At 34.6% G+C, this 24003-nt stretch overlaps 1 protein-coding gene across 1 annotated transcript in view; it reads left to right on the top strand.

Annotated features, from left to right (window-relative positions):
* The first annotated feature begins 20557 nt into the window (after nucleotides 1-20557).
* Nucleotides 20558-24003, top strand: part of LOC149162108 (putative disease resistance protein At4g27220) — a 218126-nt gene continuing 214680 nt past the window's right edge. Inside the window, exon 1 of the mRNA XM_089437143.1 lies at nucleotides 20558-23483. Within this exon, the coding sequence (XP_089293269.1) occupies nucleotides 20712-23291 (2580 nt within the window). The 5' untranslated portion in view covers nucleotides 20558-20711 and the 3' untranslated portion in view covers nucleotides 23292-23483. The remainder of the gene's footprint in view (nucleotides 23484-24003) is intronic.

The following is a 24003-nucleotide window of genomic DNA, read 5'->3' as shown; positions in this document are numbered from 1 at the left end:
TCTAAGATAGCTTCAGTCCTATCTTCTATGTCAAGCTCTTGTAGCTCATATCTGTTTTTGCTGTTCAGGAAGTGGATGAGTCTATTTTCATCCTCAGGCATATCACCCAACTCCTCTCTTACCTTTTGGATAGCCTCAGTAGCTATCTTCACTAGTTCAGTTTGCTTGAATATAACTTGAATTGATGGCCAAACATCATTGACAGAGTCAATGATGTTGGCCCAGAGCATTTCTTTGGTCTGGCCTAATGGCTTCTGTAGTGTCAAATCTTTCTCTAAGGCTTTGATTTTCTCAGTCATCCTTAGAGCTTTCTGTGTTTCTTCTCTTTGTTGAATTTGGGCAAGTTTACAGTCAGTCTCCAAATTTTCCACTTTCCCTTTTAATTTCTTTAGCTCTATTGCCTGGATGGACATTTCCTCCATGGCTTTTACGAATTCTGCTATTTTTATTATTGATGAACTTGCTGCTGTAGTAGACTCAGCTATGATTGGTAGTGTTGTGGCAGGTGGAGCTATAGGTGCCAATGTTGCTGCCAATTTTGAAGGGACTGCAGTAGAGACAGTGGGAATGGCAGTCTTAGAAGTGTTGGCCAGTTCACTTTGTTTGGACTGAATCAATGTGTCCAACTCTTTCTCTATTTCCTTCAACTAGTCATTTAGCTTTAGCACTAAGTCCATAAGCTCTTCCTATCCTTGTTGTTCCTCCAGGACTTCTTTTGTTTGTGGATGATGTGACTGAGGGATTTTGAGCTGCTTCTTCAGTGCAACTATATCATCATTCTTCTTCTTGATTAATTTTTCTGTGCCCTTTACATCTTTGGGATCATGTCCCAACTCTATGACTAAGTCTTCTAAGGACTTGATTATGGTATCCTTGGCCTGCGAGGAGGCCTTATCTAACTGGAAATGTGCTAATATATTATTCAGTGAATTCTATAATTAGTGGGCCGCAATAGCTTTCCTTGTCAAGGTGGAGGATATCATCTCCCCTGTCTGTTTGTGCAACTCTATCTGGTCAATAGGATGGATGTCCTTTGCCAGCACCTCGAAGACTATATTTTTGAAGTTTGCTACTGTTATTGGTTGCTGAGTGATGGGCTTCATCAATGTCATTTCCATTTTACCCTCCTTGACATCAAAGGTTGACATGAGCCTAGTTTTATTTGTAGGAGCCATCTTTAGGTATTGTGCATAAGTTTGGGCCTTTAGCCTCTCATTTCTGGCTTTGATTTCCTTATACCTTTCTTTTATATCTATGTCCTTATCTGCTGGCATCTCGAAAGAAGATACCTCCACACTCTATTGTCTTACCAACATTTGGGTTTGGGAGGTTGATGGCTCCTGCATTCTCCCTGATGGAGTGGTGGGTCTGCTCTTTTCACCCTCTATGTTGGTGACCTCAACTGTTTCCTCTGAATATTCCTATTCAAAAACAGGATTTAGTCTTTGTCTCTTGACCTGGCTAGTCTTTGTATGGGCATGTGAAGTGGTGGCCCCTTCCCTGTTTCTTTTCAGGCCTTTCTCCTCATTTAAAGGAGTTTGTAAGTTTGGAGGGGTAGTCATGGTGGCCTTTGACCTATTTGTTTGATCTAGGACCTCTGATAGGTCTGGTCCTTCTAATTCTTCTTGCAATTGAGAACCTTCTTGTTCCTATGATTCCTTTTGTACCTGTGAATGTCCTAGTCCCTGTGATCCCCCTTGTACCTGCAATTCTCCTGGCATTTGCAGGAAAGAACTTTCATCAATCTATTTTTCCAGGTCTATGAGTGCATTTTCAACATCTACTTTGGTGCTGTCTTGGTCTACTAAGGTCCCTTCTACCCACTCTGATTGATTTGCAAAAGCTTCAATTTCAGGAATGGGTTGATGAATGAAAGGCCCCAACTTGACCTTTTGTCTTTTTTTAGAAATGAATTCCAAAGGGTCATATCTCCAGACAAAACTCATTTGGAACTTCATGTTTCGTAATATTTTATCATCTTCTCGGCCTGCTTCCCTTGAATTACAAATAAAGGGGCCTAATTGGTCTTTGATCTTGAAGTGGGCCTTCTTGGAAAAAACAAAATTGACTTTATCAACATTGATTAACTGCCTATAATACTCCAAAGCAAATAATGTCATTGGGAGGTATTTGGGGGGTTTATATGGAGGCAGCATGCATCCATAGATCCTGATTTCAATATGGTTTTGGTACAAGTACCAATCACCAACTTTGGACTGCTTTGATAGCTGCAGGATTCATTTTATGTCTGCAATTATTCTAGAGGAGGGCTTCCTATCAACATGGTCACAACTGGATACACAAATAGGTCTATGAAATCAGAGTATGAATATGGAGACTGGTGTTTGTGTATTAATGGTGTCCAAAAGATTACTAACCTACGTTGACCTTTGGTGTCAAGTTTCAGAAGAGTAAATGGAAATTTGTCGGCTTGAAAATAAAGGAAGAGATGGTCTAGTACAAAGGAATACTTGAACACTCTCTCATTACTTATTCTTGGAAATTGCTCATTTATCCTATTGGCTATGAATTTAGCATAATCATAGATGATAGTAGGAGGCTATCCTGGAGTGAAAATTGACATGAAGGCCAGAATAATTTAATCTATGTATTCACTGGTGGTATAGCCTAGAACACTTGATATCATGGTTACAATGTCTTGACCAAAAGGGAAAAAATTGTAGCCACACAGGGAGGGGGATCTCTTGGGATATGATTTTCCTCCCTGATGAAGGTTTGAAACATTTGAGCAAGTTTACCAGTGGTAAGTTTGGGGAATTGGTCCAGTAGATCACTAATTGACAAAGGGGTTAGGTTTTGTCGAGGCTGAAATTGGAGAATTTCATTGATGGATTCAACAGTGATGGTGAAGAGTACAGTCTGGTTTGGGGACATCACTGCTCTTTGACTAGGGATGTAGTTTACATGGAAATAATGGACAATTTCAGGGAAAATATGTAGTTCTATGAATTGGTACTTGGGAAAATTGGATTCCCAAAGCCCAATTTGGTCTGCATGATTTAGGTATAGGTCTCTATATCTGCAATAAAGTTTCAGCGGGGATTCTGGGACAGCGGTGTCCTTAATTTGAAAATCTTTATCAGCTAAAGGGAGATGGTCTAAATCCAGGTGAGGGGTGGAAATTGGTCTAACGTCCATGGCAATTGGGGCGGCCATTCTCAGTTCTTTTGGATTTGAGAACGGAGGAAGGGATTTTCATTTTTTTAGGGCAATGGAAGTTAAATTGCAGAGTAGGATTGAGTTGCTCAATGTTCCTTTTTAATTGATTTTTCACTTTAGTTAAGAAATTGAGTAACTGGTTCAGAATTTGAACAAGGTTTTCTGGTGGATTTTGGCTTAAATACCTGGAATTTGAGGCAAAAGAATTATGAGCAGGTAAACTGACGATTGCAAACGGTCGAAGAAGTTCAGTGTTGGCTAGAGGGAAAACTGAAAGCTCTATGGCGTCTTTAGGGTGGCGAGTGGACGTAGATGGTAGTTTCGACGTTTGCAGGCTCATGCATGGAAACTTGGAGTTCAAAAAATAATTGTAAACGAATGATTTAGGGATTTTTGGTTTTATGCGCAAAGTCAACTTTTTGGTGGGTGAGGTGAACAATGGTCATTTTGGTGTTTAGAGGGGTGAATAGTGACAGTTTTTTGTGTAGCGGGTGGATGGTAAGTGGTTTTCGTCGCACTGCCTTTGAGCACTGGGTGGATTTGGGGGGAGGCCGCCCGATTCCATACACTGAGTGACACGTAGCATTGGGGGCCTGGGGGAAAACATCTTTATCGGGTGGGTAACGTCTGGACTTCGGGCTCACTCGATATGGGTAATAGCCATTGGATCAAATGGGAGGTGATTGCATGGTGATCGAGTGCAGGAGTTGCACGGAGGATAATGGAGGGGCCCGACTGACGATTAAAAGCGGCAATTTTTAATTAAATGATGGATTAAGGCGGGGTTAGGGTGTTGGGGTCATTAACGGAAGGTTTAACTTAATTAATTGCAGCTCGATTAATTATATAGGCATTGTTGGGGTTTGGGCAAAGTATAATTTATATTTAAACTAGGCTAGGGATATTAAATTAAAGGGTTTTAATATAACTATATGGGAAAGGGTTTTTTTATTATTTGGGAATTAATACATATAAATGTTAGAAATTAAGATGAAAATGGCGGAAAATGAAATTGCGCTAAATGTGTTTTTTGTGTTTGTTTGCTTTTAGCATACATACATTATTACTTAGGCTAAAAAGTATTTTTTGGGTTTTTTTTAGAAAAAGTGGTTTTCATGGGGGTAATTGCTTTTCCTAGGAAAACAAGGTTTTAACCTTAGGAAAAGGGGTTTATTAGGAAAATAAGAGGAAGTGAAGAGGGGTAAATTTTTATGAGGGTATTTTAGTACTTAGGATCTATAAGTCATTGGGCCGAGGGTCCGGTCCCTCCAGAAGTCAGAGAAATGCTCTGAGCTCCTTTGTCTGAAGATTTTGGGTACTTAAAACTTAATATGGGAAATTAGTTAAGTAAAGGGTGAAATGAATGGGGGAAATTAATCAATTGACTTTGCAACGTTTATGCATGATGAATTGCCATCTTACATTTGGAACTTTCATGATGAGGATGATAAATATACTTTTATTCTAACTAATCATCATAATTTCTGCAACCTTTCTTCTACTTACCCATCTACTCATCCTACCATTTTTACTTCTCTTTATTAGGGTGCACTTAAGCTTGCAAACCCTTATCAAATATTTTTCTTTTCTTTACAATGGTAATCTATCTAAATCTAACCTTATTACATCCAAGGGCTCAGATTAAACAGTTGAGCTCCTTTTATTCACTCTACCTAATCTAATTATCTACCAAGTTTACACTGTTTGGTCAGATTTTCATTCTCTATCTATCAACATGAAATAGTCATGTTTAAACATTTTCACTATCATGGATTGTGGCATAAACAACAAATTACACACAATCATTATTGAACATAAAGTAACTAGGAGTGGCATTTTGACTTTCTCACTTTCATGGTCTTTTTTCTTTTCGTGGGGTTCATATTTTTTCATATTTTTTGACCTTTTTTTTATTGTTTTTGTCCTTTGATTATTATTTTAGGACATACCCTCTTTACATTTTTTTTTTTGAATATGGAAAACATTGGCACAAGCAAAGGTATGTACATATTACAAGTTTCAATCTCAGCCATTCAAAATTATGACTCCTATTTGTATAGGAACCTAACAGTTTGGAGGATAATGTAGCAACAATCAATGGAAGCAAATTGGGAAGATAATAGGTCTTTAATTATTGTAATTGGACTCAAGTTACCTTGTAGTAAAGTGATGAAAATGAAAGGATTATTGGAGTTGATTCTTTTCAACATTCAAAGGGATAGATGTTGATATTCTTAATGGATGTCAAAATATTAGTGGAGTTGATTTTTCTTGACATGGGAAAGAAACAATGGTTAAAGTACAATTTTCATTAAAATAAAATTATTCAACTTTGATGCACTAAATTTTTAAGAAACACAATCCTTTCAAACTTTAGTGAATTTGTAAATAGTGGAAATATGAACCATTATAATAGGAGCTAACATGGAGGATGAAACCAAGAGTCACTTTTGTAATTCCATATAAGTCTAGTCACAACAATACAAAACTCATCCAATTGAGGAGGTATTCCTTGACCTAACATGATATTAGAGCCAAGCATTTCTAACCCCAAGAAATTTTTGGTCTTCTACTCATGCTTTTCCCACTCCTTTGTCCTCTTCTCGTGCTCTACCATTTCTGTCACGATCAAACTTGTCCATCATTCTCTCTTGCCCATACCCTATAACGAGTAACATTCCTCATTATGGTTTAATCCTACAATATTCTTATTTTAGCATTACTCCTCATCAAGTATTACTCCTCTACTCAATTGCATAGATCTTTCAGATGCATTTTCTCTCTTTCATGCTTGCTATCTCTTTGCTTACTGCACTATTTTTTGCAATTAAGAAACTCTATTCCATGATAGTTTCAGGTGTCCACAAATAGAGTGTTATTTTAAAATTTGAGCCTAAAATCTAAGGATTCGATGTAGTTAAAGGAATGTGTGGCATCAACTCTTATTCATCTTCAATATTTTGATGGTTCTTGTTTCGATAATCCAAACCAAAGAAAAAATCCTTGTGATTTGATGTTGGCACTCAAGTTGGTCGAATAGTTACTCCACATTAAATAATCCCAATACACTTGGACTTTCCTTTCTAGTTCCATTAGAGAACCATTTGGTGGTGCCTCCACATACGACTATCAAAACCTCTTGATAGTTTATTTTCATGGGAATTTTGTATACTGACATGTTTCTTGTTCTTCATTTCACCTGCTTGGGCACTGTGCAATACACTTTTTCTTGTTTGTTATCAACAACTTGCTGGAATCATGATTTTTGTTACACCAAAACCCATAGGTGTTAGTAAATGAATTCATCACTAGGGTTAACCAATTCTCAGGGGGTAGCTAAGAACATGTCGTGAAACACAAGGGGAGTTTTGGATTATCCAATGCCCAACAATACCCTCCTAGCATGAGCCGGGGGTGTTTCGAACTCAAGACCTTTGGTTGTGATACAATTTAACTCAGGCTTAAGAATTATGCCTTGGGCTTTCAACCAGTAACACATCAACTACATTTGTCTTCTTATCCCAATATTGGCCTTACATTTTCCTAACACCTTAGCAAGTGTATTATCTCCCAAAAAAACATGGCCATATTTGGTCTTCTTCAGGAAGATAAATCTTCTCTTATCCCCTGACATATGATGGGAACATCCATTATCTATGTACCACTGATAATATTCATCAAAATTACATTTGATTCCAGACTTCACTAATTGTTAGTCCTTCTTCTTCCACATTGTGATAGGATACTTGTTGGTATGGAAACTATTCTTTGGTGTTTTGTTAGGCCTACTCTGCTTAAGTTGTTCCTTTTGTTTGATTTTTCTTGAAAATTTAGATAACTTACAGTCCTTAGCCATGTGACCAACATTGTCACAAGTCTAGCACATCACATGAGCAAGATATGAGGCAAGAGGTTCATATCTTGTACTAGTCATGTTAGATTTTATGTCCTCCAACAATCATATACCTCTATTCTATTCTTATGATCTATAATCAACTACCTTGTGGCCAAAAATGTTACATGAAAAACAATGACCATAAAATCTAGTTGTATACCTAAAAGATGATGATATTCTTTGTTTTACTTATTTCCCAAACTATTGCATACTTTGTTAATTAGGTTTGAAAAAATTTCTTCTACAACTAGTTGCAACATGTCTTGAGTTGTGGAAAATGCAGAATTTGACCTCATCCATCAAAGGAGCAAAAAAATGTTATTTATCCTTTGAAATCTATGAAACTCCTCTCTATAAGAAAATGATCTTCTTGACAAGGACACATTTCTGTTTTCATTTCTTGGCTGATAGTTCTTACTTTCTACTTTTCTTATTTCTCATATTGGTGTCATTATCTGCTACACGATTCTTAGGTGCTCCATTATTGTTTACTTGTACATGTGAGATATACTCTCCTTTATGAAACCCTAGACCAGATTTGATTATGGGAGATCTTTGACTACTAAGCATACAATCCAAGATCTTGGTGCCCTTCTCCTACTTGAGATGATTTTCTTTCTATTCAAGTTGCTTCCTCATTGAGATAATATTAGCCTTAATCTTTTCAAATCGACCCTCTCTTTCTTTTTGTTGGCTCCTCATAACCTCTTCAACTCTTTTTGCCTCTTCTAACTAGGTCTTCAAGTTGATGACTTCATCTTTAAGTTCATTCTCCTTCTCATAAAAAATATGCATTAATTTTTCTTGATCTCTACATATAATTGTTAGCCTCTCTGTAACTTCAATAGTTATATTTTCAATTACAACCATGGCTAAGTCACATTCAACTTCAAGGAGTATCATTCTGTTACAATCATCATCTTGATTATTCAAAGATGCATGGTTAACATCAAATCCATCTAATACACAACTAAGAAATAATTCATCCTCATTTTTACCTTCAAATCTACCATGTTGCAACACATTTGGTTCTCTTTCACTTTCCTTTTATGATATCTCCTCTCAATGATCTGTTGCTCCATTTGCACTATAGGGATGAATCTCATTAGGATGAGACTCTTTCATCTAAGAGGCATTCTTCTTCTTTTTCTTCCTCTCCATTGTTGCTACTAATGTTTCCTCCATAAAATACCTGCAACCTATCCCATATGTCCTTTGCATATGTTAGATCCATTACCTTCTCAAGATCTATTTGTGCAAATTATTGTAGGCTACACATTTTGCTTGGGCATTCTACTACTACACATTAGTAGTGAAGCTGCACCTAAAGATACCCTCTTTAATACCAATTGTTGGGAGCTTGAAAATACTAAGAGGGGGTTGAATTAGTATTGTATGATATGGATCATCTATTCCAATTTTCAAATTTTACTTTTGGACACTCATGAATATATACACAACTCTTCTAAAGGAAGTACACACATGTAAGCAATTTCCTTACACAAAAACAATGTACAATTTGATATTCTCATATTCCTTACTTTTCTTCCATTAAACGATTAACTAAACTATTTAATGGATTAAAAACACCACAAGATATTTCCAGTAAATAACATATGCATGAAATAGATCATATGACCAACATATAGAACATGAAACACAAGAACATACAAGCAACACATAAATCATTATTATCATATGAGGATACTTGATATTAGAAGGAAACCCTTCCATGAGAAAAACCTATGATCTATTTGTATTTTTCTTCTTCTTATTAAAAATATTCTTTTACATCAATCACTAGCCACCACTAGTTGCAAGCCTTGACTTGCATTGCACGTGAGCATCCACTCCCTCTAGGCCACTACCTAAAGGAAGCCACCACATACACAACTATGTAGGCCCCTACTTCGAGTAGTTTCTTAAGCCACCACTCCCTAAAAAAGCCACCACTTCTATGCAAGCCACTACTTGCCACTGAAGGCCCCAAACCTCAGACTCTTGTGGATCACCTTTCATACATTTTCAGACCGGGCCCACCAAACTCAACTCAATGAACTGTAGGTCACATTTCATCTATTTTCACATAGGACCCATGTAATCTTCTCTTCTTAGCATCGATACAAAAACATCACCTTGCAATAAAAATCTCTCTCTTTAATCAAACTCATCCAAACTCTATCAGTAGCAAACATACATACTCTAGGCAAACCATAGCAACACCATAACTCAAATACTCAGACCAAGAATGCACTAGCACTTAACATTACATGGAAATATAGGCAATACAAGATATATGACTTCAATATGAACTCACTACAAAATACTAACTCCAACAATAATGCACCTTTCCATTCTCTCAACTATAGCAAGTATATCAATGCACATGGCCCTAAACATACTAGCACTACCACTCAATGATACATGAAGGCCATGGTAATGCTATGAAAATACAGTTCTCATGAAAATACATGGCACCTACACATCATGACTATATTTAGCAACAACAATACATAAATAGTACAACAACTAGCAACTCAAACTTCATAACAAAATGCAAGAGTGCATTTCATTTTCTCCACAAACAACCACACAATCCATATAGTTTCACATAAGCACATGATTTTTATACTTTGTTAATACACTTCAGTTTTGATCTCTAATGCTTCTACACATATCCATGGTTATGAAATGTATTTTGGAGCAAGTATTTTGATTATTATTGTGGATTGATTCCTATCCATATTTACCAGCAATTTAATTTATATAATTTTACTAATTATCCTTTTATAAATATGAATAAATAGATATACTATATAAAAATAAGCATGGTCGTGTGGTGCAAAATAATGTTATCCAGAATGAATAATTTGGATAGTGAATAACATCCAAGATGACTGACAATTATTGTACGATTTCCACCTTTATTCCGACCCCTTTGTATTTATAGTTTATCCACAACATCAATACAATCCACTTGGGAATAATAACCCACGGCCATATAATTTATTATATCTACTCGGGCAAAATAATCAACTACCATACAATATGCTTCTATGGGATTTGCTTAGATTTCCTCTCAATTTAATGCAATCTTTTAAACTTAAAGACTTGGAGGGATTCCATAAGATTGTCTATGAATGCGCCTATCCTTTGTGATAATATTTTCTAACACAACTGGTCCTTTGGGATTTGATTAGATTGCTTCTCAAATTTTACAATGTTTTGTTTTAAATCTTATATTTAGAAAGTGTATGTGTATTTTTAGTGTTACAACATTCATTAAAATTTCATTAAAGATAGATGAATGAAAGTGAATAATGAAAATAGGTATTATAATTTTGTATATAAAAATAAATTAGAAGATAAATTTAGAATCACTATATGTTTGTATAATATGAGAACATTTTAATGATAAATTTTATAGAAGTTTGAAAGGATTAAAAACTTGTAATTCTCTCACATTATATATCCAATATTGGTACGGTTGAAGACGTACTTTTTTATTATGATGATTCATAAGGTTAAGGAATTAATCTCCCTTTATAAAACCATAATTGTTTGCAAGAAGACCAAATAGTGGTTTCCTTAGATGCATATAAGAAATTGAGCATCATCCATAGGAATATTTAGAACATTGTGGAGCAGAAAATGATTGCCACACAACCATAAACCCTTTTCACAAATACATGCATGTCTATGTACCCTAGTTTATGTGAACTTAGGATCCATGACTATATTAGTAATGTTTGAAGTAAAATGGATTTGATGCAAACAAATTTAAATTGATTATATAACATCTACTATATTAGATTACAACAATTGCATTGTCTATCTTTGAAACTTCCATAACATATCTCAAAAAAAACCTATTAACATAAACAAAAAAAAATCATAAACACTTGAATATCTATTATGCAACTCCTCATAGCACATGAAATAATGAAAGAGAAGATTAATTTCCTTTAAATTAAAAATATTTTAAACCATCTAAATCATAAAAATACATTTACATCTTTACATTCTAATTTCAAGTAAAAATCTCAAATAAATTGTAATATAAAAATATACAATATCAATAAAAATAAACATATTTTCATATTTCAAATCTAATCCCACATTTATCATAAGTGATTATTATCCACTATATACTAAGATAATCATTAATTAAGTGCATAATACTATTAAGGACAAGCGCGAGAGATCGAGGAGACGCAACATGTGCGAGAGATTGAAGGGACAAGTTTCAATGTAACATGGATCAATGCTTAACTTCCATACGAAACAGTTCATGTTGTCCACTATCCGTTGATATATGACTATTGATTTATCTCTACATTATATATTCCCATACCCTTTGGGTACTATACCACTTGGTTAGTTATAATAGGAGTTGTTTTTAGTGTGATTTTTTGGATTTTTTGGTGTCGGAATTTGGTGGAAAAATTTGAGGTGAAAATTTCATTTGTGTTATTCAAACTAGTTTTTTTTTTATTGTATATATGGATTCAGCACCCTCAAAAATCCTTAGGGCACTAAGATTGTGTAGGGGTTACCCATCAAACTTGTGATTCCAATAAATACCTGCTGGATTTTAGAGAAATTAGACTGGAAAAACCCACTGGAAAAGCTTCCAAAAAATCGCAGTAAAGACAACTCGGTTATAATATTCTAGTTTGCTAGATTTAACCAATTACAAATTCTAAATCTAATATTATTATTAATAGATAAGTGGATATTCCTATATAGGTTATATTTTTAGGTTTAAAAAAATAATTAAAAATACTTGGAAGATCTTTTTTATTTTAAAATTTTATGTGAGTGTACCATTTATATATTATTTTAAAAAATACATAGATCAATAAAAAGCAGGTTGTATATCTTTAGCCAGAGCTTCATTCATGAATAAAGGCATTTGGCGATCCTTTAGTATGATATAATAGAGTGGTTATTCATTCAAGTTTTAAATGTGTTTTTATTTTGTAAAAATAATTAGTTTATTATTAGTTTTTAAGTTATCAAGTTACAATATATGTATGTATGGGGATGTTTTTATGCTATATTATAGTGGTTATCTATTCAATTTTTAAATGTGTTTTTATTTTACAATTTTTTGTAAAAAACAATAGAGATAAGGTTTTAATTAGTTTAAGATTTGTGTTGTTTTTAAAATGAAGTTATCATGCCTTAGCTTTAATATGCATACAAGTATTAGTTAAAGGTTATTATATAAGCTTACTTGCATAATTTATCTTTAGCACTATTAAATTAGTCAAACTTTAATATGCATTGGTAATGCTTCGGAAGTTCATTTCCATAATTCTAGATATTAGACAACTTGGATGTAAACTCTCTTTTGTTTTGTTTGACCACAAATATGTGGTGTATCATGTTGAAAAGTAAAATCCTTTATCATGACTAAAGAAAAAATATAATTCCTTTTTTGTGGAAAGATTTAAGAATGGACCAACCTTATACAAAACCCAATACTTTACTTAGTTGAATTAACTAGTTTTATTTTATCACCATAAAAAAATAATAGAAGCATTGATATAGCCAAGATTTAGGAGACTTTTTCTCCATAAAAAGGTAATAGATGCATTGGTATAGACAAGATTTAGGAGGCTTTTGCTCCATAAAAAGGTAATAGAGGCATTGATATAGCCAAGATTTAGAAGAATTTTTCTCCAAAAAAATTTGATGAAGGAAAAGTATGGTCCAATGAGAAAGAGCCAGTGGGAAATTGCTAGGAAAGCCACCCACTATAACCTTAGAAGCCTTGCCCCTCATTTTAAGGCTAAGGAATGGGATTCCTAACTTTAGGGGAGTTTATGTATGGGACAAGCTAGGGTAGGTCAAGCAAATGGAAGTGTCACATCTTCTAGCTAAGCTATGTATAAGGCAACCTAAAAGTAAAAGGTTTTGCCAATGCACATGGCAAGTTACCTATATGATTATAATTGCAAGATATCCAATTCAGATTGATTGCAACATTTATGTATTGCTTGGAAAATTCAAATGCTTATAAAGAATCACATCAAATAATACATACTATTATTTTTATTTTTTGGAGATGATAAAACTTATCATAACTCAATTCTTATTTAGTAGTAAGGACAATCATCATTGGTTGTTATCCATAAATGCACACTAACTCATCACAATTATTTAAGGAAAACCATGCCACTTGAAATAATCCATTGGTGAATCTAAAAATAGGTAGACATTCGCTCCTGCTAAATGTCTCTAGGTCTTTTGGTTTATTAATTGCCTTCCAGTTTTGGATCATTAATATATTTTCTTACATTTAAAAAATACAATTTCTCATCTGGTAAAAAATAAAGTCTCTCTCTATATATAAAGATTTAAAGTTATTTTTTTAAGAAAAATAAGTAAGAAAAATCCAAAACATATATATATATAAAGGCCTTATGTGAGAACGACAATGTTATCCAAAACTAATAATTTGGATAGTGAATAACATGGAAGAGTAAGTACCCATGAGGTGTAGACTAGTTGGTTTGAGATGGGTTTGGTTCTCCCAACTCTCGTGTTGAAACCTCATGGGGAGGGGTTGAGGATGGAAGCCATTTTGGGGGAATAAATATCCCAAAGGACGTTCAGGCTAGATTGGGCCTCACACAATCCTAGTGATAACATCCCACTATGGATTGATCGTTCTTCTTCCATCCAATAAAAGGGTTGAGCTGAGCCTAGGCTCATTCAAAAAGAAAAAACATGAAAGAGTGAGTAACAATAATTGTATGTTTTTCACCTTTATTATACCTCTTTGTATTTATTCATAAGTTGAGTCAGTGAAGTATCAATTATTATGTCTCCCCTCCATCTTTATTCCCACTGATATTGTATCTCTTTGTATTTATTCACAAGTTGAGTAAGAAAATTATCAATTATTATGTATCTGTCTCCACCTTTATTCTTACCATTATTGTACCTATTTGTATGTATTCACAAGTTGAGTCAATAAAATATCAGTTATCATGTCCCCATCTCCACCTTTATTCCCACCATTATTGTACCTATTTGTATTTATTCACTAGTTGAGTCAATAAAATATCAATTATTATGTCTCTCTCTCCACCTTTATTCCCACCATTATTGTACCTCTTTTTATTTATTCACAAGTTGAGTCAATAAAATATCAATTATTATGTCTCCTTCTCCACCTTTATTCTCACCATTATTATGACTTTGTTTTTATTCATAATTGAATCGCTAAAATATCAATTATTGTTCCTTCTTTATTAAAATTTTAGGAAAAATAATTCAAAGCCACATAATATGCTTATGTTGGCTATCCATTCACCTTACTTCTTTAGACTTTACTAAAAGTTGGTAAGATTCTATAATATTATTGTATGAAGAAGAGCATTCTACAACCCAATATGACAAAGATGTGTAATTCATTTTGTGCTTAACCTTGAGTTGACATATGTCCCTTTTAAATAGAAATAAAATATTATCTAAATAAAAAATAATATTGACTACATAAAAACAAAAATGAATATTACATATTTGGTTAGTTTTAATTAAGAGAATAATAAAACATTAATAACCCCAATATCACTATGTTCATTCAACTAGTAGTTGATTTTTTTCAATGAAAAATTATGTACTATTCTATTAAAAATAAGACGGTTACGTGCATACACTATAAGATGAAAGCAAAGCTTTTAAACTAGCCTGTACATATATAAAACTAGGAAAACTTCCAACAAACATATACAAGAATTTCAATGCCCATAAAAAGATGTTGTAGAAATACTATAACATTAGATGTATAACTAATGAAAACTCACAAGAGAAGTGTTGTGTAAAGTTGTATATAATTGCAAACAAACCTAGCCAAAAAATAGAGCAGAAATTATCATTGTATCATTCTCCCAACAACTTGATAGAATAATTTCCAATACAAAAGTGTACGGGCTGGTGGCTAGAATGGCATACAGGAAGGAATTACTGAGAACTAGGAACTATCTGAGTCAAAAAAACTATAAGCTTATGAAAAGAGGAATTTCTCCTCTTTTCTTCATGATTAAACCCATCCATTCTTCAAAAAACATGTATCCTTCTTTTGCTATGAGGGTCCCCATTGATAAGTTATCCACTTGTGTGTTCCATTCCTTGTGTATGTGTTGAAAAGAGAGATGTTGAAAAAATTCCTTTGTCTGTAATCCTATCTTTCCAGTAAGATAAATTTAATATTTGCAATTTTTTGTTGCCTCGTAACCAATAAGTTATGCATTTAGAGCCACCACAAAATTTTAAATTAACACACTTTTTTATAGAAACACAAAATAAGAGATCCCAACAAGTGATGAGTTATGCCTTAGTGTTTTTTCATAAGCTAATGTTTAGCCAAATAAGGATAGAAAGATGGCTAGGGGTCTTGATATAGGCACCAACAACACATTTTCCTTCCTATGATGCACCATAAATTAAAAAAAAACAGTGTAGGCCTATGATATCATGGAAAAACTAAATTTCTTGATATTCATTAGAGAACTCTTGAGGTAAAAAATGTACCTCAAAACGAAAACATACAACAAAAATCAACTTTATAAAAACCAATAGGATTCAATATGATTATGTCAACCATGAGGGATGATTCACCATTTTTGGAGTTAAAAGGTAAAAAAATAAATAAAAAAATCAACTCATATTTTCAACTTATCTACCTATATGTTTACTCAAATTTCAAGCAAGAGCACTCGTTGGATGCGAAATTTGGTTTTGCATCCAATAAGTCACCATTTTTCATACTTTCGATGGACTCTACTATATGAAAAATGTGAAATACATGAAAAAATGTTATTGCAATCACATTTGTTCATGTATTTCACATTTTTCGTATAGTAGGGTCCATCAAAAGTATGCAACATGGTTTCTTCTTGCATGGAAAATTAAATTCCACATTCAGCGAGTGCCTTTGCTTAAAATTTGAGTAAAATCATTGGGAGATCAGTTGAAAATACGAGTTGAAAAAGTAGTTTTTTCTTTTTTCCCTCCAAAAATTGATGAGGTAATCTAATCTTATTTTATTTTTTCCACTATTATTTTATAATATTCCCTAGGAGACCCGTTTTAGACCTCAAAATTTCTCTAATGATGGGTATTTGTGGGTCTCCAATGCTCCTTGAAGAAACTAATAATTTGAGGTAGAATCATGTCAGCTTTGATGGTCAATCCTTCAAAAATAAATTTATTTCTCACCTTCCATATGCTACGGGAAAGAAAAATAGGTACTCGGGTTTTAAAACTTCCCATCTTTTGATTCCACTAGCGAAGGCCAAAATCAAAATAAATGGTTGGACTAGTGTCTTGAAGACCAAGGAAAAATAAAATGTCTCTGTAAACCACTTTAGAAAAAGAGTAATGAATAAAGAGGTGATCCATAGATTTATACCCACTTATAAAAAGACAACAAATATTTGAGGCAATAAATCCACTTTGTTGTAGGTTGTCCCATGTAAGTATATGATTTCCCAGAGAGAGCAAACAAAAGCACTAGAGTTTTTGAGGTAGAGGCCATTTTCATATCTTTTTGTACCACCAAATATCTTTATGTTCCAGTAAGGAAAAGGAGACATGTTCATTGGATTTTTAGCAAAAACATGTCTTGAAGAGGTGTTCTAGCTTTGAATAATCCAATCTTCTTCATTTTTTAGGTAAATCTCGTTAGAGTATGGACCTTTTACGAAAATGTCCCATTCAATCATGAAGGACCATTATAAACCCAAATCATTAGACTTTTTCCAACAACCATAGAGAAGAGATTGTGGATAAGATATTCTTATGTGGCTCATACTATATAACCCTTGAGAATTTAAGAGGGAAATCAGCTCCAGAGAAAGTTTATAAATAGAGGCACCTCCTATGAAAGGGCCCTTCCCAAGAATGACTTGATTTCCCATGCTTTCAGGAAATCTAGGTGGATAGCTAGGGGAAGGCATCCAAAAGACCCCTTTAGATGATAAAACTATCGGTGTTAACTTGTGTGTCATAGGATCTTAGCCAATCTATGATAGATCTGTTTTTGAAATATTTGTCCTTAATATTGTGATGCTAAAGACTAGAACCATTCGTAGCCCTCTAGAGGCTCTTCATAGAGAGGTATAATCCAAATCAATTTGTATTTTTGAAGCACCAACCCCCAAGGCTTTTAGGTTGAGATAAAAGATCCTATTTTTCCAAATGGAGAGCTTCCCTTTCCTTTTTACCATTCCGCAAGAAGTTAAACATGCATTGACAAATCTTCCTAATAATAGATCCGGGGATATTAGAGAGGGTTAACCAATACACCAAAATACTTTTCTAGCACCAACTTAACCAGAATCATTCTACCTCCTAGATATAGACATCTATAACACCAGATACGAATTATGCTTTCTATCTTATTAATTAACCAAGACCAATCTTCCCAGTGGTAACAATTCAGTTTTAATTGAAAATCAAAATATGTAAAATCTATCTCAAGATATTCCACCTTAAAGGGAAAGAGAGAAATGATGGAAACTATGGTCTCATTTGAGGTCTTGTTATGAAAGAAGGAATATTTTTTGTTGTTGATCTCCATATTAGTTGCATGGAAAAAAACAGAAATAATTCTATGAAAAATATCCCATTCAGCAGTCCTACCTTCCCAAAAAATCAATACATCATCCACAAATAATAGATATGTAAGATACAATGATATAGACAACTTAACCCCTTTTATCAAACCATGATTTTTTTCTTTAGAAATCATTATACTCATTCCTTCTATGACATGGAGAAATAAAAAATGAGATATAGGGAACCCTTGTCTTAATCCTCTAGAAATATTGAAGAAAACAATCGAAGAGCCATTTAAAAGCACCAACATTTTTCCAGATTTTACACAACCCATAATCTAATCTGTGATGCTCAAGTCCAGATTGATGTGGAGAAGTAATAGCCCAAGGAAATCCCTATTTACTTTGTTAGATGATTTAACCATATCCATTTTTAATATCATAGCCTCAAGTATTTTAGTCTTGATGGTATGGAGAGACTCTTGAGCCGCACCTTTGGCATCATGAATCTGGTGTCTGGGAAGGAACCCAAGCTATTCCAGCAATAATGTATCTGAGAGTTTTCTTTTTTATCTATTTGATATGATTTTAGTAATGATTTTATATATCATATTTCAAAGAGAAATCAGTTTCAATTCATTAAAAGAATAAGGATTGGAGCATTTAGTTATCAGTGCAATAAAGGTAGAATTTAAAGCATTAAAATCCTTCCCTAAAGTTTTGGCCTCCTCCACTACTTGAAGGATGCCATTTCCCATCAAATCAAAGAAAGAAAGGTAAGGTTCAAAATTCCACCCACTAGGGCTAGGGATTTTATCCATAGAAAAGGATTTTAATAATGATTTATTTTCTTCCAAAGTAATAGGGCCACTGACCTTGACTAGATTCTCCTCCGAGAAGAAGTGAGGATAATGTTGAAGAAATTGTAACTGTGTTGAAATGGTATTTCTTCCTAGATTTTTTGAAAAGGCTAGATAAGTGTTCCAATGCAACCTCCTCTAAATCCACCTGAGAGAGACAATTTTTACCATTAGCATCCTTTAAACCCAAAATAGAATTTGTGACTCTCCTAAAATTTGCAAATTTATGGAAAATTTAGGTGTTTCTATCTCCTTCCTTAACCCAGATAGCTCTATCAGCTAGTAGTTGATATTACAGTTGAGTATGAAGGAGATGTGGCAAAAATATTTCACTCTCACTCTCTCTCTCAACCATAAATAAAATAATTTTATTTCCATGTTATGTCACATAATTTTATATCAATTTTAGAAAGAGATAAATTATTGAAAAGTAAAAAAAAAAATATTATATTTCACTTTCATGTGTAAGGAAGATGTATAATTCTTATACTTTTTTTTTAATATTACACACAAAATTTAAATAAACTATTTGAATATCCATGTTAACTATTATATTTCAATATCAACTTCATATTACACACACACAGATATACCATAATACTAGGGTTTCTTCTATATAGCTATCTATGGCTTGTTCCATGGGAGGGTGCTTGTCCCCCTCCTTTATTCAATTGTCTTAGTAGTTCATTGGAATGTTGGATCGACGGAGAATCCCTCACAAAATTTTCATCATTTTCTTCCTTTCCAAAGCTTAGCTGGAGGTAACGAAGATTTTGGTCACTTAGAGAAACCACTACTTGGAGCATTTTGTCAAAATAAAATTCAAGGGCGTCACCTGCCAAAAGCAATGCAAGATGAAAAGTAAGGTCATATCTAACAATATTGCAAAATGCATCCAATATATGTAAGATCATGTTGTGATATGAAAGTTCATTAGATTATGGCCCTTTGAAAATTCGTTGATCAATTGAATCCAAAATAAATGGAACCTCAAGGGACAAATAGATCTAGAGCTAGGACGAAAATGATTCTTCATAGTAATTTTTTATAGCTTGGAAGATAGAATGAATGTTTTTGAAGGAGGGCTTTACTTTTTTAATAATGTTGGGTTCTTCATGCAATTTTAAAAAGAGTAGTACAATCCTGAGAAGGAAGACTTCCTTGCTATCCTGATGTGGGTTCGACTTTTTTATCTTCCAAAGGAATATTGGTACAACCATTGGTTATCTAATATGTTGAGCCTTTCAAGTATATCTTGATAACAAATTATAGGTCCTTACCTTGCGTTAAAATCATAGTCTATAACAGTGACCTATTGTGTCATAGTCTTAACAGTGAGTATATCCCAAGTATTAATCACAACAAACCCATTTATTATGGAGTTGTATAATCCATTTCACTAAATCCCAAGTATTAATCACAACTAACGAGTTATATTTGTTTAAGATTATTTGCATAGAAAAACTCATATATTTATGATTATATCTCAAGTATTAATGACAACTAACGAGTTATATTTGTTTAAGATTATTTGCATAGAAAAACTCATATATTTATGATTATATCTCAAGTATTAATGACAACTAACCCGTTTATTATGGAGTTGTATAATCCATTTCACTAAATCCCAAATATTAATCACAACTAATCCGTTTATTATAGAGTTGTATAGTCGAATTCACTTAATATTATTAAAATTTTACTAAATAACTTAGAAAACAAAATAAATTTAAATCAAGATTAAATAATAAATTTAATTTGCTCTTCTTAAAAAGATGAAATATATATATATATAACATTTAAAAATAATAAATAATAAATTTATTTAGATCTTCTAAAAAAAGATGAAAAAAATATATGTAACATCTAAAATTCCTTATGAGAAAAAAATATATAACATCTAAAAATAGAATTAAAATTCCTTTTTCACAACTTTTTAATTAGAGATTGAAATATAGAATTATATTTGATTAGAGATTAATTGAAGTCAAGTTGAGTTGCTGCTTCCCAGCTGTTGAGTAGGAATGGACGGGAGAAAATAAATAAATACTCATGCTTGCCTGCCTGCTACTTCATGGATGCATTCACTGCAATTTGAGAGCAGAAAGATCTGAATATTGTTAGTGCTTTTGCGGTGGGAAGAGAAATCTTGAGCGCCTCTCATTTGGAAGACCTTGCGCTTTTCTCACTCTGGTGAACGCAATGGCCTGCTGCTCAGATATTGGGAGTGGGGCTTTAGCCAATGTTTTACCCAGCCTCTTGAAAAAGGTTGTTCAAGAGCTGAAATTTGTCATCTCTTTGCCTCAATCTTTCCGCGACATGGAGCATGAAGTTGAGCGTCTGAACAATCTAAGGCATGATATAAATGTGGAGCTCGCTCGAGTACAAATGAACCCTAAAAGAGTAGTGAAAGCTTGGCTGGATAAGGTAGGCGAGGCCATAGCAAGTTCAGAATCTATTCGCACGGATTACGAGCAACACAGAAGATGCCTAAGTTGGTGTCCTAACTGCTTAGGCCTCTACAGAATCAGCAAAGATATCAGAGATTGGAAAGCAACTGTTGCTCAGCTCCACTCAGAGAAGGATTCTGATTTTCCTCCAACCGGGGAATACGGGGATTCTAATCCGCCCGCCCAGTTGCAGATTTTGACCCCCGAAGCTGGTTTTGTAGGAAATGCAATAAAATCTTTACAGTCCGAGGTTGAGGAGAAGTTGACAGAAGATAGCAACACCCGAATTATTGGTGTGTACGGCATGGGGGGTGTCGGCAAGACTTCGCTGCTTCAGACAATCAACAACAGCCTCAAGGTACGCAGTTCTTTTGATCCCATCATTTGGGTAACGGTCTCGAAGGATTACGACATTTCAAGTTTACAAGATTGTATTGCTGATAGATTAAACTTACATAACTTTCCTCCCAAATCCAATTTGGAAGGGCGAAAACAGAGGCTGTTTTCTTATTTAGGGGATAAAAAATTTCTTCTTCTCCTAGATGACCTGTGGAAGACTCTTGATTTGCAAAGCCTAGGAGTGTCAATGAATGACACTGGTTCTAAAGTTGTTTTGACTACTCGAAATAAACGAGTATGTACCAGTATGGGAGCCAAAGATCCAATAAAAGTGGAACCTCTGTCGGAAGAGGAGGGCTGGCGGCTGTTTTCTAGGCGAGCAAATGCTCCACAGGAAATAGAAGGCATTGCAAGGCAAATAGCAGGGGAATGCAAAGGTTTGCCTCTGGCTATAAATGTAGTTGCCGCTGCTATGGCAGATAAAGTTTATCCACATGAGTGGGAACATGCTCTACTCCAGATGCAAAACGTTGATAAGACGTTTTATGAGCTGCACGAAGAAATGGACGAGAAAGTCTTCCGACATTTGAAATGGAGTTACGATGTTCTGCCAGATTATTTGAAGACGTGTTTTGTGTATTTTGCAGCTTATCCCGAAGACACAGAAATCTACTGTGAAGGGGTCATAGACACGTGGATCGCAGACGACCTGGTGAAGAGCAGTGGAGAGAGCTATTTGCCTGATACTGCGCACAGTTTTATCGACTTCCTCCGAGATCGTTGTTTGATTGAGGTGGTACACATGGATGGGGTGGGAAGGGTTATGTCTGTTAAAATTCACGATGTCATTCGTGATCTGGCGATTCTCATTGCCCAGAAGGAGCACAGGTGTTTTTTTAAAGCAGGGCAGGCTGTGAGTCATTTTCCCTCTGAGATAGACACCGACGGCTGTGCAAGAATGTCGTTGATGACGAATGCTCTACCCTCCCTGCCCACAACCTTCCGATGCTCATCCCTCTCAGTTCTGCTGTTAAGGGAGAATCCTGGTATTGAAGAAATTCCTGGAAGCTTCCTGAACGAGTTGCCCTCATTGAGGGTGCTCGATCTTAGTCAGACAGGAATAGAGTCTCTTCCGCCCACTATCGGAAATCTGAAACATCTTTCCTCCCTCCAACTACAAGGATGCCGGAGCATCAGTGAATTGCCGGAAAGCATTGGCGATCTGAAGGAGCTCCAATTCTTGAATGTTATTCGCTGTGCTCAATTAAGGTGCCTTCCGGAGAGGATAAGTGAACTGAAACATTTGAGGGCTCTGGAGATAAGCTGGTGCGACAGTTTGAGGCATCTTCCGCGTGGCATATCGGAATTGGTTTCACTGGAGAGTTTGCACTGTCTGGGGATTGCATTGGATTTCGAGGAGGAGGAGGAGGCATTGGATGCAGAAAGAAAGAAGGCTTGTTGTATAAAGGATCTCCGAAGTTTGAGCAGTCTCAGGGTTTTGCACGTCGGAATAAAATCGGCACTTAAGGAGGGGGTTATGGGGAATTGGTCAAAGATGAGAAGTTTGACTCTGTACTTTGAGGAAGGAGTTGGTCAAGATTACCTTCCCCAGGATATGCAGGTGATGAAACATCTGGAAAGGTTCTTCCTTCGGAGATGCGATGTGGAGCGGCTGCCTGGTTGGGTTACTCAATTCCGAAAGCTCGCAGCGCTTTATCTACGTGAATGTAACGAGCTGAAAGAGCTCCCCGCGGAGTTGCTATGTCTGAGAACGCTAGGGATAACTGGATGTTCTAAATTGGAGGCGTTGGAGTTGGGGATGGGTTTTCCAAAGCTACAGGTGTTGGGTCTTTCGTCTTTAGAGTCGTTGGAGTGTGTGGGGCCCGTGGGGGCAGCAAGTGGAAGTGGAGGGTTGGGACCATTACCCCATGCTCAAGTCTCTCGAGGTATTCTCATGTCCGAAATTGAAGAGATTGCGTGGGGGATGGGATAAGTTGAAGTGTCTGGAGGAAATAAGAGGTGGAGATCGGAGAGAATGGTGGGATGCAATTGAATGGGATGAACCCACCATGAAGACGTCACTTGATGGTAAATTCAAAAGTATCCGGGGGTCTTAGATATGGTATGTGGAATGGATTGTAGTCCCTCATTGTGTAACTTGTATGGAATATATCTTGTAAATATAGTGACTCCCCATTTAACATATGTTGCCCTCTTGACTTGTAATTCCAATACGTAGACAATTTGATATTCCTATGGAGAAATAAAGCTTTTAATGAAGATATGTCGAAGCTATAATTTTTTAATTAAGATGGGGCAAAGTCATATATTATACATTCAACATAATAATTTAACCTGATGCTTAGAAGTCACGTTGTGAATGAAAGAACTCATTAATTATTGATTATTTTTAGGACTTCGATTTTTTTTTTTTAATTTTATAAATGATAAGTTTTTATTAATACACGATTTCATATGCAATTATTTATCTATTTTAAGTAAAATTAAGTTTGATATATTTTTAGTATGCATTGTAATGGTTTTATATTTATTTCATGAAAATTAGTTTATATAGTTTTTGTTGAGAGGGTAATTTTTTTGTTATCTAACTTTTATTTTTGAATATATAAATAGATTTAACTTTTTTGGAAAATTAGAAGTATTTGAATTGTGCATATTATATAACTTAAATCTTAATTTTACAA

Source organism: Pinus tabuliformis, chromosome 5_2, assembly GCF_031772625.1.
Source record: "Pinus tabuliformis cultivar Carrire ecotype Pingquan chromosome 5_2, CPIR1, whole genome shotgun sequence".
NCBI classification, from domain to species: domain Eukaryota; kingdom Viridiplantae; phylum Streptophyta; class Pinopsida; order Pinales; family Pinaceae; genus Pinus; species Pinus tabuliformis.
The sequence above is the reverse complement of the archived record's forward strand: the minus strand, read 5'-3'. Positions and strand labels throughout refer to the sequence as shown.